At 43.8% G+C, this 18,062-nt stretch overlaps 1 protein-coding gene across 1 annotated transcript in view; it reads right to left on the bottom strand.

The window, feature by feature from the left end:
* Positions 1 to 17,844, bottom strand: part of ptch2 (patched 2) — a 30,778-nt gene extending 12,934 nt beyond the window's left edge. The window contains exons 1-10 of the mRNA XM_044219351.1: positions 17,238 to 17,844; positions 15,327 to 15,519; positions 5,825 to 6,014; positions 5,658 to 5,727; positions 5,467 to 5,558; positions 2,817 to 2,925; positions 2,595 to 2,681; positions 2,338 to 2,459; positions 1,187 to 1,334; positions 4 to 135 (exon numbers count right to left, since the gene is read on the bottom strand). Of these exons, the coding sequence (XP_044075286.1) occupies positions 4 to 135; positions 1,187 to 1,334; positions 2,338 to 2,459; positions 2,595 to 2,681; positions 2,817 to 2,925; positions 5,467 to 5,558; positions 5,658 to 5,727; positions 5,825 to 6,014; positions 15,327 to 15,519; positions 17,238 to 17,384 (1,290 nt within the window). The 5' untranslated portion in view covers positions 17,385 to 17,844. The remainder of the gene's footprint in view (positions 1 to 3; positions 136 to 1,186; positions 1,335 to 2,337; positions 2,460 to 2,594; positions 2,682 to 2,816; positions 2,926 to 5,466; positions 5,559 to 5,657; positions 5,728 to 5,824; positions 6,015 to 15,326; positions 15,520 to 17,237) is intronic.
* Positions 17,845 to 18,062: the final 218 nt, after the last annotated feature.

The raw sequence follows: 18,062 nt of genomic DNA, 5'->3' as shown, positions 1-18,062 counted from the left end.
CACCATGAGCAGGTATCCTCCAGCCACCCTGATGACACTGACATCAGAGAAAGATTTCATGATGTCATTGAGGGTGGTGGTGGAGAAAGCGTGGATGGATTGGCTGGAGTTTGATGGGATACTCCGGTGGACCACCTGAAGGATAAAAATCAAGTAATCATCAACAAGTCCGGCTAAATACATCCACCTCCAAACTGTAGCACTGTAGTAATAGTTACGTGTACTACAATACCTTGGAGGGGCTGAACTGCTGAGTAACACAAGCTACACTTTTTTTTCCCACATGAAACACATCTCTCTGACCAATGCTACCCCAAGCCTCTCCTACAGTCCCATATTTTAGGGCCCTCTAACAGAAAAAGCACCCTGTCCCTTTGAAATATGCATGTGTGTGAAAGTGAGTATGAATGCGTGTGTGTGTGTGTTTTTACATGTGCTAGCATGCGTGTGAGTGTGTGTGTATGTATGACAACTGAGGAGTAATGAGCGCAGATGCCAGAGGTTGTGAGGTCAAAGGTGAAAGGGATGGGATCACATGGCTGCTCTCTCCACTCGGTGCCATGAATGGACCAAAGCTCCCCAAAGCTATTTACCTGTCAGCATTTAGTCATCATTCACAATCTCAAATAGATCTGTTCTTGTTCTTTAATGTGTCAGGAAGAGGTGTCGTGTCTCTGTCAGTTTATGTTTGAGTTTGTTACCCCTCCTCCCTTGCACATGTCCCTCACTCTCCTCCCTCCCTTCCTCCCTCCCTCCTTACCCTCACTGTGGTGGGTGTCAGCTATCACAGCAACAGCTTGTTCCTATAACTAGGGCTCTGACAGAGAGAGATGGTTTGCCTACCACACACATACACACACACACATGCATACACACACACACACACACACACCTACTGCCCTGGTCTGCCCTGCAATTCGCTTTACAAGGGGGCTGAAGAATGATGGAATTCAGACACTGCAGAATAAGTCCCATGCAGTGTGTGTGTGTGTGTGTGTGTGTGTACCAAAGCAAAACAAGACTGCATAGGGAGAAGGAAATGCCTCCTCATTCTTCTCATCCTCCTCCTACTTCTTCTTAGTGGCTACAAATCTATACTTATGTCCAGCTTTATATGTGGATTTGTTTTATTTGTGTATGTATGTGAGCCTTTTAATATACATGAAATGTATATGTATGTTCGCACCTCCACAAACTTCCTCTGCCAGGACTCAAGGATGGCGGTAGCCTTTTCTTCATTCCAGTTTATGTCGTGGATCTCATAGTCGTCTTTAAAGTGCTCGTACAGCTGCTTAGGACTCATCAACAGGAACATGGTTTGGAGAGCCTCCGCACTGCAAAAGACACAAATGTAAGCTTAATAAACATCAGAGATGTCAGGCTCCCCATGCAAACATGGTTTATTGTGTGTTGAGCTGAGTTGAAACCTCAACTGCACCATCCATCTAACAACTAGCACATTAAAAATCATCCAGTCACGCTGTTTAGATGTTCTTGGTATCCCTTAACCTATACAGGAACATGCCTTCTGTGAATGGCTAAAGGCAGGTGCCGTTTCTTCTAGGATTTGTCCGCCTGCCTGCTTGTCTGTCTGCCAATGTAAACAGCTAAAAGCAGGTGTTATCTAGTCTGTCTGCTGGTCTGTCTGCCGGTCTCTCGGCTGTGATCCCAGATGTCCTCAGGTTTTCTTGGCACAGCCACAGTGAGCAGCAGTGCTGTTCAAAATGTGAAAGAAATGATCATAAATCACATCTGAGAGTAAGTGTGGCTCTTGCAGATGGGACTGGAATCCTCTTTCATTCAAGGCTCTGGTGGGCCTGTGTGGGTCATGATCTGCATGATCTGGGCTCTGACCCAGTGCTGTCACTTCATTTGTATTGGGCATGCTTTAAAATCCAGTTGAAGTCAATAGGAAAAAACTAAACTAAAACTCTTATTAGAAAACTTGGGTTAGCTTCAGAAAAACATTTGGGTGATTTTTTCCTTCTTCTATATCTTCTTCTTAGACCCTTCCACAACAAATGTGTAACACGGTGTTGGGGGGGGTTATGTGGCTGTCAATCATCTTTAATTGGCCTATGCTAGACCTGGGTCATACAAGAAACCGATCCCTCTCGGTACAAGGCATTCTTAGCATGTGTCTGTTGGGTTATTAGGGGTAACACAGATTCCACAGTCACGGCGGCTCATAAGCTGACGGGCTCGGCTGGCACTGATCACACATACTCCCCTTACTATTACGTCTTCCAATAACACAACAGCAAACTTATAACTTACTCAGTATAATCCCCTGAAACTGCAGTGTCTTATCTTTCTTTACATGTAATAAACACACACCTCAGCAGAGTATCCTGGTTGTTCTTGACCCGTCCTCCCAGGATCAGCTCCTCCTGCCAGTGCATGAACTTCTGGCTGAAACCATGGCAACCACCCTGGAGACGCCCAGCAATGTCAGGACTCTGAATGGACGAGCAGCAGAGGAACAGACGGAAAAACACAGTGAAATATGTTAGCTGTTTTTGTAGCTCTCTATTTTCATCTCCCTGCAATTTCTTGTTTTATGTAATGTTGTATATTCTTATGTGTGAGTTTACCTCTCCTTGCTCCTTGTTGGGTGCACTGAGAGGGCAGTCAGGGTCTGAGGGGTCTAGACATGGCCTGTTCATGTAGGCATGCCCCACCTAAGGAATCAAACAACGTTACAAAAGTCTCAGTATTTAAAAAAGTATGCAACTAGATGAGTAACTAATTGTTCTTATGAGTAAGTCTTTCATTCATTAAATGTATGTCTGTGTGTGTGTATTTGTATTTCTCACCTGGGCTTTGTCCAACATCTCCTTAAATCCTTCCAGTGAAGTGAACTGACTCAGTTCCTCCATTAGCTTGACTGGATCTAGGTTCATCCATTGGATATCTGGCATACCGCTGGAGAGCAAAGACACACTTATGATGAACATCAACAATAACTTGAAGAAGAAACTGTAAAATAACTTTTATCACTTTGTGCCTGCAAGGCTACATGGCTTTGCATTCCTGCTAAGCTTTACTGTGAGCAGAAAAACTATGATTCTTTCAGTTCAGTTTAATTCTCTCTCCCTCGTTATGCCGGGCTACACAGGAGGCAAGCTGCAGATACAGGATAAAATAGCGTTTATTATCCTGTTTCACGCTGCCACAATGCCCGGGGAAAAGGCACGGTGGCTGCTTGCTCACTTCCATTCCTCACTGCCCTGCACTGAGTCATAACGATTACCTCTGCATCCCAAACATCTTGATAAGGAGGGAGGGAAGGGGAGAGCTTGAGAGGATGGATGTCAGGGAAATAGGTGAGGGATGAGAGGAAAAGTAAAGGGGGAACTGTTTTTTGTGTGATGTTCACGGACAAAGAAACGAATTCTGAGTCTCACCTGTACTGCCATCCTTCTTCTCCTTAAGAAAAATTCCTAATCTGCTCTATATTAAGATCTATAAATCTACTCTCAACTATTCAAATGAACAGTTTTGTTATGCGTTTATATATTTATAGTCTACTTGCTGAAGGGACTAATGTCTGTCTGGCGTGTTTTACATGTCTTGACCAATAGGTGAGCATCAATTTATAGCTAGATATCCTGCTTCTGCCTACCTCTCTAGCTTTCTGTAGTTTGGAAACTTGTTTTTGTTTTTACTGTATTTATCTTGAGAAAATGAATCAATCCACTTTAATATTAGTGATTTCAGCTACTTAAAATTAGACCTGTACAGTACCCCAAAGTTAAAAATGAAGGTGGGCATGATGTAAAATAGCTTAACTGCTTTCCTGGTTTAAGTCACTGGGAAAGTAATATTTCATATCCACAGAATGGCAGAAACTTTGACATCTTAGGCGTGACAGTTTTTACTAAAATACAGGGGAAAAAATGCTACATTATTGGCAAGATATAGTAAGAAAACACTTAAGATGGACATTTTCTGCAGTGAGACAAAGTAAGATAGAAGACACACAGAAAGAGAGGGAAATCCCAAAGTATCTCCACTCTGGGCCCAATCTCCCTCCAATGGCTCATGAAGAGAGCTCCTCTCCTATTCCCACATACCAGGGTCCCTTTTGCTGCTGCTCGCAAAGACACACTCCTTTATCAGCTAGTTTTTGCTTGAGTGAACCAGGCCTGGGCCCTTTTGTTTTTTCATAGATTGCTGCTCTTTGTTCTCACAAGTTTTTTCTCTCTCTCTCTAACTCACTTTTCCTCACTCTCTTTCCCAATCTGCCTCTCTCCCTCTTCCCCTTTCTCTCTATCTATCTCCCTCTTTTCTTTTTGCATTTAAAACCAGAGCTGAAGTGAAGCGGAAGCTGACTAGGAGGACACAGGCCTCAGTGACCACTGCAAGTTCTCTTCACATGAAAAACAAGTAAAAAACATTTAATAAATAACAACAGATGCTGAACACTTTGTGTGATTTACAGGAATACTTGGAAGATGTGTGAATCATCAAAGACCCCCTTCTCCCTCTCTGTCGCTCTGGTTTCACACAAGCCAACTGGGAGATGCTAAGGATGGGAAACTTGTGTTTGTTTCTGTGTGTGCTGGCTTGTCATGCAACATACTGCTGTCAGCTCTAGACAGAAATATAAACAAATAACTTGTTTGCAATGAAACATCTGCTATGATCTAAACTATCTTTTATAAACTAAGGACTCAATTGAAATATCACTTCTGATGACAAAAAAGCTCTCTTTCAGTGACTCAATTTCTCAAGAGAACTTTGTCCCCGAAAAAAGGAGATGAAAAAAAAAAACTGAATCCCCAAATTCCCAAATACGCCCAGACTCCACTGTTAACCGTCTTGTAGCCTCTCTCTGTCTTTCTCGGGGGACTTGAGGCTTGAATACTGCCCATTTTATTTGTTGGACAACTTGGGAGCTGGGAGCCCGGGGCATTACCATGAGAATGCCGAGTGTTAGCCGTGAGCTGACAAAGCCGGCCCCCCTCCCTCCTCCGGGGCCCCTGCACTGATGGACACTCACTCGTAAACTGAAAGAATGCTTACCATTGTCTGACCCAAAGGGCTCCCCTGCCACCACCACCGCCGCCGCCTCCCCGCCCTCTGTTCTACCAACCAACCACCCAGTTGCTGCTGCAGCCATCTCCTCTCTCTCTCCATCCCTCCCTTGCTGCATCTCTCCCTCACTTTCTCTCTTTGAATTTCTGTGTCAGGACATCCCCCTCGAGTCCCTCTCTGGGCCCTAAAAGAACTCTATTACTGACCACCGCTGTCAGTCACAGTGCCCACTGACAGACTACTGAAAGCCCAACTGTATGTCTCCATCGAGCATGTGTTAAAAGTTACGGACCCCTCCAACAGCTCTACTCTGCAACGCAAGTCAGATGGAAGCAATGACAGCAACGGGAGAGCCAAGACTTTCTATGAAATGTTTTAATATGCAAAAAAATGCAAGTTGAGTCTTGCAAATATTCCAAGACTTACGGTAAATAGGCGGAGCCTCCTTGTAGTTTGGCCCCTTCCCAAAAACAGTCCAATGGGGTGATTATCATACAGGGGAATAGCTTGTCAATCATCTGGAATCAGGAAATAGAAAGAAAGCATGATTAAACAGTACAAAACAGGGAAAGTAATTTATATATAGGACTAAAAAAATCTATTTGCTGTGAACTTACCCTTTCAATCATGACATTTTCAATAATAGGGACTCCTGATTTATAGCATATTTTGTTAAGATCCCACGATCTAGAAGAGAGAAAACAATTTTTAATTTAAAACTAATTGTTGGCACAAGCATAAACACAAGAAATTTTTTCACATTACATGTCCGTGGTCCACTTACTTTCCAAACAGTGACACCTGGACCTTGCTGGCGGACAGGGCGGCTTCCATGTGAACCAGCAAAGCCTCCTGGGTAAGAATATTGGTGCCCTCTTCTTTGGGGGTCTGGATAAGCATCTGTGAGGTAAATACTGACTCCTCTCCCTGCTTCTCCTTGGTGTAGCGAAGCTCCGTGCTCACCCGACTACCAGCTGGAAAACAAAGAATAAAGGATAAATGAATACTGAATTCTTGAGATAGATAGATAGATAGATAGATAGATAGATAGATAGATAGATAGATAGATAGATAGATAGATAGATAGATAGATAGATAGATAGATAGATAGATAGATAGAGACCTACTGTATATGATTCATCAAGACACACACACACACACATTTGGATCCTATAACAAAGTGTGTTGCGTGCGTATATATGCACACACACAAGAACACACACATGTATCGACCAACGCCCTTGGCCCTCGCCAGTGTTGGTTTTGAAGGCACTTCACACAAGCCAGCGTCTGGCCAAGAGAAATGAGTAATACAGCTTCTCATTGGCTCCTTCTGCGAAACAGATGTGCCCTGTTAGTTAGGAAAACCAGCCTTCTGATGCCCCAAAACCCTCTGCCACTCTGCTTGAGGCAGCAGATATCCACAAAGACATTTTGAATGCATGATAAAAGATCATAGTAATTGACTCAAGAGTAATTGACTTGCCATTCTTGAGGTACGTTTGAGGTCGTTTAGATGAAAATAAGTTGACCTTTAGTACATCATTAAGCTATATTTTTGTCCAAAGGCACCAGAGTAAGGCCTTGAAGAAGAGAAAAGTTGGATAAAGGGGAACAGTGAGAGGCAGTGGTGGTGTATGGCACACCGAAGTTGGGAATCAAAGAACTTGGAGATACAAGTAGATAAAGAAAGGTAAATAGATTCATATTGAGATACATATGGATGTCAGTGGTGGTGATGAACAAAAAAGAGATAGAAAGAGGATGAAAAAAACAGAGCAAGAGAGAACTATGTTGTGCTGTGCGGTAGACTACAGCCCCCTAATTACAGGAGGTTGCCCTGAAAAGAGTTTGCCAGCCGGGGGGATCTGTGCCTGTGCCAAGTGGACATGAAACATGCCGCGCTGGATCACAGAGGGCCCGTCTGCCCCTCTCGCTGTCCCACTACATGACAACCCCAGAGAGAGAAAGAAAGGGAGGGAAGGGGAGAGAAGGGGGGAGGTGGGGAGAAGTTCGGAAACAAGGGCTACCTCCTTAATTCTAACGCTCGTCACTCTTTTACTCACTTTCCTTAGGCTGAACTCAATCCTGGCTGCATCTATTTCTCTCATACTCTTAATACCCTCTATAGCTCCTGCCTTTGTCTTTCTCTCCGTCTGTCTCCCCCTTTCTTTCTTTCTTTCTTTCTTTCTTTCTTTCTTTCTTTCTTTCTTTCTTTCTTTCTTTCTTTCTTTCTTTCCCTCACGCTCTCTGCACCTCCCCCAGCCTGGAGCAGGCTCCTATAATTGATGGGGAGAAAAGAAAAAACAAACTATTCAGCCTACGCCGCGAAAGTGTGAGATCAGGTTAGAACTCTGGGCCTTGGAGACACAGGCCAATATTTCTAGGCTTCGCTTTCCAGGCTTTAATTACCAACGCAGGGGCTTGAGAATATAAGGTCACCTCGTTTATTTGCAGTCATGGGTGTCTGGCTCAGTGCATCCCAAAATGAAAAACCCCTCAAAATGGGACATGTATTTGTTGATTATCCTTTTACACGTCTGGACCTACAAAATGTTTAAAGTCGAGAAGTTTTTATAAAGCTTTTATTCCAAAGGAGCAACAACAAAAAAGGATGTAGAATAATTTCCTCAAGACTTTTGGACTCTTGTAGTTGAGAAAATGAAGTTGTTGTTTTTTTTTTTAAAGAGTACTGGTTCTTTGAGTTTATTTGACTTTTATTAAACCATTTTCACACTGTACATGTACAAAGACTTGGTGTGAAAACAGTGCTTAGAGGTACAGTTCTCCATGACTCCACACAGTTTCCTTGCCACACAGATTTCCAATCAAAAAAGGCTACTACAAAATGGAACCCTTTCTGTTCGTGGACCTCTTTGACATCTGTTAAACCTTTTTTGACATTTCGTATGTTAACCTCTGCAGTGTGGGGTTTTGATCCCAACAGGAACTGGGTGGCTCAGAGAGACTCTGGCTCTGTAATTACAGGCCTCCTGAAGTAAATTATAGCTATTTGTGTCTCGTTCCTCCCATCTGGACCACCCAGGCAGCCAGTCCTCTCTCTTCTCTCCCCCTCTCTCTCTTTCTCGCCTTCTCTCCTCAACCCCTGGTCCGGCCCCAACCACCCAACTCTTGAGCTTCGCAACCACTCCGTTCACTTCAGCTCTGCTCAGTTCAGAACTCGTTCCAGAAGAAACCTTCTTTTCTTGTCTCTTTCTTCCTATCTCCTGGTTTCTCTTCTCCCTTTTCTCCCTCTTTCTCCTTTTCTACTTCTTTCTCTTTCTCACTCTTTTTCAATCCCCCCTACCCTCTCCCTGCACTCACCCTGCGCTCCACACTGCCTTAAAGAGACAGTTCCCGGAAATTTTCCCACCCTGGGAAGAAAGCGTCTTTGAGTGTGGAAGTCGGGGGTTTCAACACCCCAGTGGCCGGTAATTTTATTACATGAGCAATTTTGTAACATGAAATTATTAGTCCATGTTTAGTAACATGATCAAAAATGAAAAAATAAAATAAAATAAATGATCACAAATGATCACATCTTCTAAATCACATCCACAGTTTTTTCATTGGATGTTTTTGAGAAACTCAACCACCATCTTACAAATTTTAGCAAACAACTCGACTATGTTGGGTGCAACATGTGAATTCATTTACTAGCTTCACCACTAAAAGCACTTTCACAACAGTTACGACATTGGGAAAGTGAAAAGCAAATGCAAAATGTCATAACAAGCCCTGACATGGCTTCATGGCTGTGGGTGTACAAATATAATGTTTGTATGAATATGTGTGTACATGTGCCTCTGTGTGTGGGTGTGTGCACCGGTGTAAACACTGGACCCTGTCTCCACCAACCTCAGTCATTTCCTCTCCACCTGACCCTTCCATCCCCCAGAGCCGAACACCCAGAATTCCCTAACTCAGTGAAATATGTGCGGCTTCTCACATCTGGCTTCTGGGACGGAGGCGAGGCCACCTTTAAAGTGCTGTCTTTCAAATGTATTCTATCCTATTCTATTCTATTCTGTCTTCATGGCTTACAGGCCTAGTCCCAGTTCCAGGCCACGCTAGGTCAGACCAGGCCACCTTCAAAGTTCAGTGTGGTAGATTAGCTGGATTAGGGGGCCTCTCAAAGGCCCCACGCTGCTATGGAGAAAGACCCAAGACGAAGAGAGCTGAAAGTGACATTTATGTTTATTTATTTATTTACCTGCTACATAGTGCATTGGAAGTTACCTTTTCCTGATTTACACAGCATGACAACATGAGGAGAAATGAACTGCTTATTTCTACACAGAACCTCCTTTAACAAAAGACAGATTTAAGGGGAAAAGAGTTCTGACCACCACAGAGTAGCAACAATATAAGAGAAAGACAGAAAGCTGTCCCTTGGCTGCCATCTTCTATCCATCATTTACTTTTTCTCTCAACCGTTTTTTCCCCACAATGTCCTCCAATAGCAGCCCTTTATTTCTTTTAATTTTCAGCAAAAGAGCCAAATGAGATATTCATTCTCTTGGCCTGGCACCCAGCATCACAAAAAACCTCTTGGTCCTTTTGTCACACGTGGACCCACCAGAATCAGGACTGTGCCCCACTTTGGGTCCTCAGCCCGGCCCTGCCCTATGGCATTCCCTAGCCAGGGCACCGCCTAAAGCATGCTGCCCCCAGCAGATGGGCCATTCCTCCATACAACCCTTTAGTACAGCAGCTCCAGAATGAATGCAGACCTTTTTGTCATTCAACCCTTCAATTTCTTTCAGATGTTTCCCAACAAACAGCGGAATAAAATAAAGAGGGGACCTTTTTTTTCCACAACAAAAGCAAATGGACCAAAACTTTCCCAGCCTGTAAAACAATGCCAGAGTTGGCTGCGGGAGGGTGAGGCTGGGGGCAAGAAAGAGAAGCTGGCACTTTGGTATCTTACCTATAGAAATACAGTGTGTGTATGTTTTTGTCTTCACACGCACGCTGTATCTGTTCATTAATCGTCAAAGACAGTTGTATTATTTTAGGAGGAGAAAATACTAATTAATGTGTGCATATGAGAAAACAAAATTGATCAGTTTCAATGTGTTTAAACCCTGCAGCTCACACCATCATGAAAAAAACAACCACCCTGAGATCACACCTTAAAAACTGTATAAAACAGCGAAAACAACATGAAAAATCAGTTTCACTTACATTCTATTCAGATGTGCCAGTGGTGTTAGCCACCACACATAAATTTCCACCAGGGTTGGCATTTAGGCACTTTCTATTTCCATATGTATAGGCTTGCCTCTGCTAATTATGCTAATCATGGGCAGAGTTGGCCACTGTGAAAAATAGTCACATTAGACACTCCACTGACCGCTAATACTGCTTAATGTGTGGTTGAAACATACATTCATCCCTGCCTGAAAGGCAAAATTTTTCCACGTTGCTGGTCTCATTCAGATGAGAAATGAATTTATTGAGCCCAAGAACCATTTCTTTTTTCCCTCCCAAGTACCAAGAAAATGTTCAGTCTCTCTCCATCTCCCTCTCCCTTTACTTTTTATACTTTCATGGTATAAAGACAGAGGCAAATGGTGCAAACCCTAAGGTGACTGGTGCCGCTTTATTTCGCACAGACCAAAGACAAAGGTTGCTCTTCAGCTAGGAAAGAAAGGGTGGCACACTATAGTGATTGAGTTTTCATTATCCTGTTTTCAGTTGCATTGCAGCCTTTCTCAGTATATTGCATTCAATGTTACAAAGAGTGACAGGCCAGTGCCCTATTTATAAAAGCGTTGGCACCAAAATAATACTTTTATGTTATCACTGTAAATGTGGCTGTAAATTTGAAATCCAGTCCAAATGATGAATACCTTTTGTTTGACAATTGCTACTTCAAAAAGACAGGTAGGGAGCGGCCTGTGTGTTTCCTGTAACATGGAAGCAAAAGCCATGTGTCAGTCATATGCACATGTAGCTATAGCTGCTCAATCTGTGTTTATTTGTTGGGGGGTGGTCTTGGTCTGTTAAAGAGTGTGTGTGTGTGTGTGTGTGTGTGTGTGTGTGTGTGTGTTGGGGGTGCTGAAAAAAAAGGGGATGGAATGAGGGAGACTTGGATTGAAGGATGGCGGGAAGGGGGGTGAAATAAACATTTAGAAGTGACCCAGGTTGACTCTGGTCTTGTTTGTTCTCTCTACCAGTGAGGTCCTGGGCCCTGAGCGCTGGGAGTTTATTTATCTAGCTGGGGCACCACCGCGCACTATTCACCTCCAATAATGCCTCATAGAGCTCCCTTTCTCTGTCTGAACTGGGGCGCTGTGTGTGCTCCGATGAATTATAGCATTTACCTGCTGTGCCGCTCTGGGGTTTGTTTAGAGAAACTGCTCCAAACACCAAAATGCCCACGTGTGCATTCGCTCATTTGCGCAAACTCAGAAGTGTTTTTTTTCTCATCCAGGTTCTCTTTCTCTCTTTTAATCAATCTGTTTCTTGGTCTCCTCATATCTGCAAAAGACCTTGTCTGATTTCATTGCTAGCTGGCTAAGCTAGCACTTCAGTCTGTATGCATTCATGCTATGTGGACTGTGTATGGTCTTTACCTCCCCCCTTTCCTATCCTACATGGCCTCTTTATGGGACATGTGGTGCGCCTGCTATCCGGATAGTCTCTGTCTCACTGCATTCATATTTGGACAGCTTGAGTCTGTGTACATGTCTGTCATGCTTCACCCAAACTCTGCCAAGAAGGATGAGTTTAGTTAATGTAAGAGTAAACACCACCACTTTTACATGGAGGCCATTTATTTGCTGTCTTTCCCAAACAAGCTTTTCTTTGTAAAAGGGGAATAATATGAGCTGAAATGTCTTACCATTTGATACAAGCCTTTAAACAATTATTGAAACACATTGCAAAAAGAAATCAGATTTTAGTACAAATTTCAAGCTTAGGCACGCAACTTCTCTCTCATACAAAGACACCCTCTCACAATCCTTTATGGTTAAAGAAAGACATGCATGAGACAATCTCACACTTCATGTTTGTTCAAGTGAGACAGGCAAAAACATTGGCAAAAAAAAGTGTCAGGTAGCCATAAACCTACCGCCCTGTTCCCGCCCCAACCCCCCAATGTCTCCTGTCATCCTTCTCTTCTTCCTGCACCTCTTTTTACGATCTCTCTCCTTTCTGCTTGTGGACAATACAGACTGGGTAACACGTCGCCCAGCTCACACCAACTTTCACACTCTCAAAGGTGGGCAGGCTGTATAAGCATAGCATAATGTATGTTTACAGAAAGCAAACTTAATTTACAGTGAAATTACACAAAATGGGGGATTAGAGAAATAAAACTTAATTCAGCTACTTTTAAATAACATATGTTACTGAAGGAATAATGAAAACACCTTCACGTAGTGTTCATCCATGTTGTGTCATAACTCAGGTCTACAGACACTTTCCAAAAATGTGCTACTTTGTGATACAACATTTAAAATACAGCCTGCTAAACAAGACCTGTGTGAGAAATTTAAGTTATTTTGATAGGTGATGTCTGTCTCAGATTCTGCCAGTGACAGAGCAGTAAGCCACAAATAGTCCTTAATCCCCTTGTCAGACTAAACACCCGGATTCGGTGGCTTTTATTCTCACCAACACAGGTGTGAGGACTGAAGGCATGATTAACCCTTTTACTTTCTTGTTGCATGTCCTCCTTGCTAATGCGCATGAATCCTCAAGGCAAACAAAGATGCAGGTACGCATAGCACAAAAACTAACTTCCCTATTCTGTCTTTCTCTCTACTCTCTCTAGACAGACTCCACTGCTGTGCTCTGCTTCACAGTGTTTTGGTCCTGTAGGAGGGAGGAAGCAATTAAAAAAGCCCTGGTGGCCTGACTTCACAGAGCAGGCAGACAGACAGGTAGAAATATAAGCAGACATACACAAAGCACCGGCTGACAGACAGGAAATTTGGGCAGGCAGACAGACGGCTAGGCAAGATGTACACACCGAAGGTGGCAAAGATGACAAGTGTAGGCCTATGTGTTTGTGTATGAGTGGTTGGTGTGGGGGCAGCCTCCAGTATGAATATATGATGGGAAGCATATGCCCCTCACACATTCACACACACACACACACACACACACACACACACACACATTCATCTTACACCCTGATGGCAGCGTTAACACATTCTAGTTTATTCTGAACAAATTAGGATACAAGTGGGAAAGCTTTGTTTATGCTGCAGTCTGGAAGAGTTGTCAAAAAAGAAAGAAATGACTTGCAGGTATGCATTAGACATTAAATTTCTTCTAAGTTAAGATATGTACACACAAACAGTCCAGTAAAACTTAACAACTAATGTAGAAAAATATTTTGAGTCCCTTAATATGAAATCAGCTGTCTTATTAGACAGTATATCATTCCTCCCTCTTCTGGCTTATGTGCAGTGGTGCATGTGTGTGTGTTTGTGTTTTTCTGTGTTTGTGTGTGTGTGTGTGAGAGAGAGAGAGAGAGAGAAAGAGACACACACAGAGAACTAACCTCTCCTTGTTACCAAACCACTTTACTCTCCATTGAGGCCCTAGCAGCTTTGTCAATGGGCTATTGGTGGAAACAAGGCAGGCAGAAACTTTAGAAACACGGCCACGGCCTCTTAAAGGCACAGCATTCCTTTTCAGCCCCCTTGTTCAACTCTCTCAATCCCACAGCAAAACAACTGGCACACAAACATCTAAACATCTCCTTTAAGGGATGGATCTGCCAATTAGCTCAAGAGGTAATCCTGAAGCTTTACACTAACCAGAATGAAACCAACGAAAAAGGAGACTGTGGAAATTCAAACTCATGTTGCCTGCTATTGAAGCAAATTCAGGCTTTTGCAACCTAATCATTTCAGTGACTAAATTTACAAAAATTGTTTTTTAAATTGTGCCTGATGCAGGGACTTATTTAAACTCCCGTGCAAGTGAAGCGCACAGCCTCAAAACACTTCTCCTGACACCAGCAGTGTGTGATTTCTCCAACACCTCCACACAGCTCCTGCGGGAACTGCCTGTCCCCCGTCCTCTGGTGACATGGTGGGCTTAAAAAACCCCATAGAGTCTGTTTATATTCACCAACTGCTGTAGCGCTTTTAGAGTGTGCAAAACAGGTGGGTAAACTTCAGCTGCATTCACTTATATTTTTTCTTCTTGTGAGGAGGAGAGGAGGGAGGGAGGGGGTTTTAAGGAGGTGGTGCCTGCTTGCCTGCCTGCCTGCTTGCCTCTTGTTGAATGGAATCCAAGAATAGTTAGGGACCACACAGGGAGCCGAGGGGGGAGGGGTCAGAGCCCTCAAAGATGGCTAACCATTCACACAGTCCATCTGCTGCGGGGATCAGCCCTGGCACTGAAAGCCTGGGGGTTTAAAAGGAATTTGGCCAGTGTGAAAAACCAAATAAAGCGGCCTCTACCCCAGAAAATGTACAGATAACCTAAACCTAAAATGCACAGAAAGAGGGTAAAAGAGAGCTGTGTCAAACGTAAAGAAGGTTTGTGAGTCAGCGTAGAATCACAAACACAGCCATGCCTTTGGGACAAGTGAAAGATAGTGAATGTCTGTATGACAGAAGAGGGAGAGATAGTATTGTAATGCAGTCGTGTCAGATGTGTTTGGGTTTCTCAGGTAAACTGTGACTTATTAAAACATGAACAGACATGAGCGAACAACACAGAGCTTGCAGAACACAACATACAGTATATTCCCAATTCACAATACACAAGAAACAGACACATGAACTACTATGCAAAAGGAAGTTAATACTCTCTCGACGAGCTATTTAGAACTTGTATTCCTCCTACAAAGTGGTAATGGCGTGAGAATTCTGATTTTCATCCAGACAAACAACTTCAAACCAGCTCCTACAACTCTGATTCCTTGTTGCTGCTTTAGTCTGGATTTCAGCCAGACAGGCAGTCAGTCTATCAGTCACTGAACACCTAGTGCCCTCCCATGGGACTGAGATGACACTAACATGGCCAGCCTGCATCTCCCCAGCAGCCACTATTGTCATTCAAATTCCAGTTATACCCAGCGGGAAAAAAACAAGCTCATCGAAATGTACAAACTGCTCTCAGCTGACTACTCTGAACAAAAAGTCAGTAAATCCAGCCATGAACCTAAGACTGAACTCACAGAATGATGGCTTACCTGAAGGGTAAGTGATGTCGAATTTAGAAGAGAAACAGTAATAACACCAGAGTCTGGCTTGTGCTGCTGCTTCACAAGAACATCGCTCAAAAGATCAACAGAGATATCTTAAACTCACCTTCCACCCATAGCTGTTCGATGTCCGTTTCGATGGCTGCGACTCGGAGTCCCACAGACAGAGCCCCAAATACTAAGAGTCCAATAAAGAGGACCTTCCCACAGTGCCTCTGGATGTGGCAGCCCAGACAGAACAGGAGGGCCTGGAACCTCGCCCGGATCCACAGAGGAGCTTTCTGACCTACCGCCTTCCCCTGGATTAGAAGCAGGAGGGAGGGCAAGAAAAGGACAGGATTATTATCACTATGTAACCGTACATAAATAATGCATCATTGCACAACTGTCCACAAAGGCAGGTTTCATAGCTTGTATCTCCATCTGTGTCTGAAGAATTTAGGCAAAATCTAAAGCACAGTGACAACTTGCATCCAAGACACTGGATAACACATGCATCTGTATTCAGAGAGAGGCGTCTTTCTGTGGAAATTAAGCTCTGTATAACATGATGACAAGTTAAGGTGCTAACTAGCTAACCACAGATCTGACGCCAAAGCTGTCCTACCCTGAGTGTGCTGTCAGATTCATGCTGAAACCTCATGTCTATCACTCAGTCCAGACCCAGGACAGGATCTCCCATCTCCCATGACACCCCACATTTGACATGATTTAACCTGCACCGTTGTGGCAATAATTTGTACTAATGTTCAGCTTTTGGGGAAACTAGTTCCTAGTAGTTTAAACTTACAGAGTCCAGAGAAACAGCAATGAAAAGGACAAACAAGACCTCAAAAACATAATTTTCATCCATACAGAACAAACCCATGACTTAATGAAAGCTACAGTAGCCTAATAGTGAAAATTCAGATTAAGTATAAGAGTTTGAAAAACAACAATACTGTTTAGTCAAAAGGGTGTCACTCTATAGTAGACACCTTATACTGTATGAATCCGGTCTTTAGTGAGTATGCAGTACAGAGTTATCACCATATATGTCCTGCTGTTGAACAAAATATTGGTAGTTGTTATTATATATATACTATTTGTGTAAGTAGAAGCCTTGTTCGATCACTTTTGTTTGAGTATAAACTAATACATAATAACAGAATGGTTACAAAGAGAGTTTCAGCTGACATATATTACCCTGTAGCACTCTACATTATGCTGTTTTTCCCCTCTCATTTTTAATATAACTGTTAGAATATCTGATAGGGCGAACCATTCAGTCCCTGTGCTACAAATGTCACTGCTGTAGAAAACATTGCACTGGTGTGGTGGTTTCTCTCAGCAGTGCTGAAACACGTCCAAGCATCCGGGCGGTCCAAAGATGCTTTGTCAGATCAAACTCAATCAGTGAATTCCTTTACAGGACCCACCACATTTCCAAACAGACCCCGGGCCAGTGCGCTCTCCGCTGCCTGCACAAAGCCAAAAACACGCACAACACTGCTGGGATATGGGAACAAACCCTCTCTCACTCACTCCCTCCCGGTGGCTTTAACAACAAAAAATGAATGAGAGTCCGGTGTCCATTCAAACAAACAGCAACGTTAACGTGCTGCCAACTATGAAAACGCTTGTTAAGCTATTATTACTTTATTCCAGGGGGTTTCTTAAAATGTCATGCAAGCTTAGACTTCTACTTAGACTTCTTCCTACTGTCCCAGTAAACATGAAGTGTAAGGTTTGTGATGGCTTTATCAACCTCTGAAGACGATTTCTACACTTTCTTTTCGTTATAAAACAGTTAAAGTGAACTACTCCTGATTTCGCTGTCGACTCCCTCGGGGAGCTGATGGTGGTCCCCGGACCCCAGTTTGGGAGCTGCTGCTTCAGCCTACCCTACATTCCCACATGCGCCCTCAACTCACTACTAAATCAAAAGCTGCCTTTGAAGACTTTTCATTCACATTTGCCGACTGAATGAAAGCTGCCCTCATAGTAAATCCACACTATACTGCGAGCATTGTATCACCTTTGAGATCTGTTTAAGTGCGAAAGCAGCGTGGCAGTAGCTGGGTCTGCGGAGTAGGTCTGGGTTCGTGGGCGGCTGGGAGCGCGTATAACTCGGGGGTAAATCTCCATAGACGCCGGCCCCTGGGACCCCGCGATCCGAGGCCATAGTCCAAAGAGGGGGAACGGGGCGCAGAGCGAAGCGACAGAGAATCGGTGCGAGTTCAGAAAAAGCAACAATAATCCAACATAGAAGAGGAGCGCATCCAGCACCGCCGGCGACAAGTTAGAGGGACGTTTTCTAGTCTTCCTTGGAGCCAAACAAGTCTCGAAACTCCATCCCAACATTATGCGCCGAAATCCGTATAGATCCTTCAGTCTTCATTCGTCCCGATAGTTTATGAAACGACGTCTCAGAGATGAGTAGTTGTAGTAGTAGTAGTAGTAGTAGTAGTAGTAGTGGTAGCCTATGTCTGAGCCGTCTGTGTCAAGTCTAACTCCGATCCCGTAGCGGTAACATTTGGAGAAGTTCGCCTCTCGGCAAATCCTGAAAAGGGAGGTTTGATGGAAAAGTGCTCCGGCTCCCATTGGCCAAGGAAGAGGCAAATTACTTTGCAAACATCGCCTATTATTAGCTGCTAAGCAACAGCTCACCAAAGTGGAGAGAGAGGGGGACCACCCAGGCTGCTGCTGCCTGGGCTGGAGGGAGGGGAGGGGGAGGAGGGGGAGGGGGAGGGAGAGAGGAACTCTTTCAATAAACTCTGCACAGCCGCGCATGCACGCACACACATGCGCGCACACTCACGCACACAGCTTGCTGCCTGCCCTCCTCACTTGCTCTCTGAAC

The sequence above is a fragment of the Siniperca chuatsi genome, linkage group LG13 (genome assembly GCF_020085105.1).
Source record: "Siniperca chuatsi isolate FFG_IHB_CAS linkage group LG13, ASM2008510v1, whole genome shotgun sequence".
NCBI lineage: Eukaryota > Metazoa > Chordata > Actinopteri > Centrarchiformes > Sinipercidae > Siniperca > Siniperca chuatsi.
Note: the sequence above shows the minus strand (reverse complement) of the source record. Positions and strands in the feature narration are given on the sequence as shown.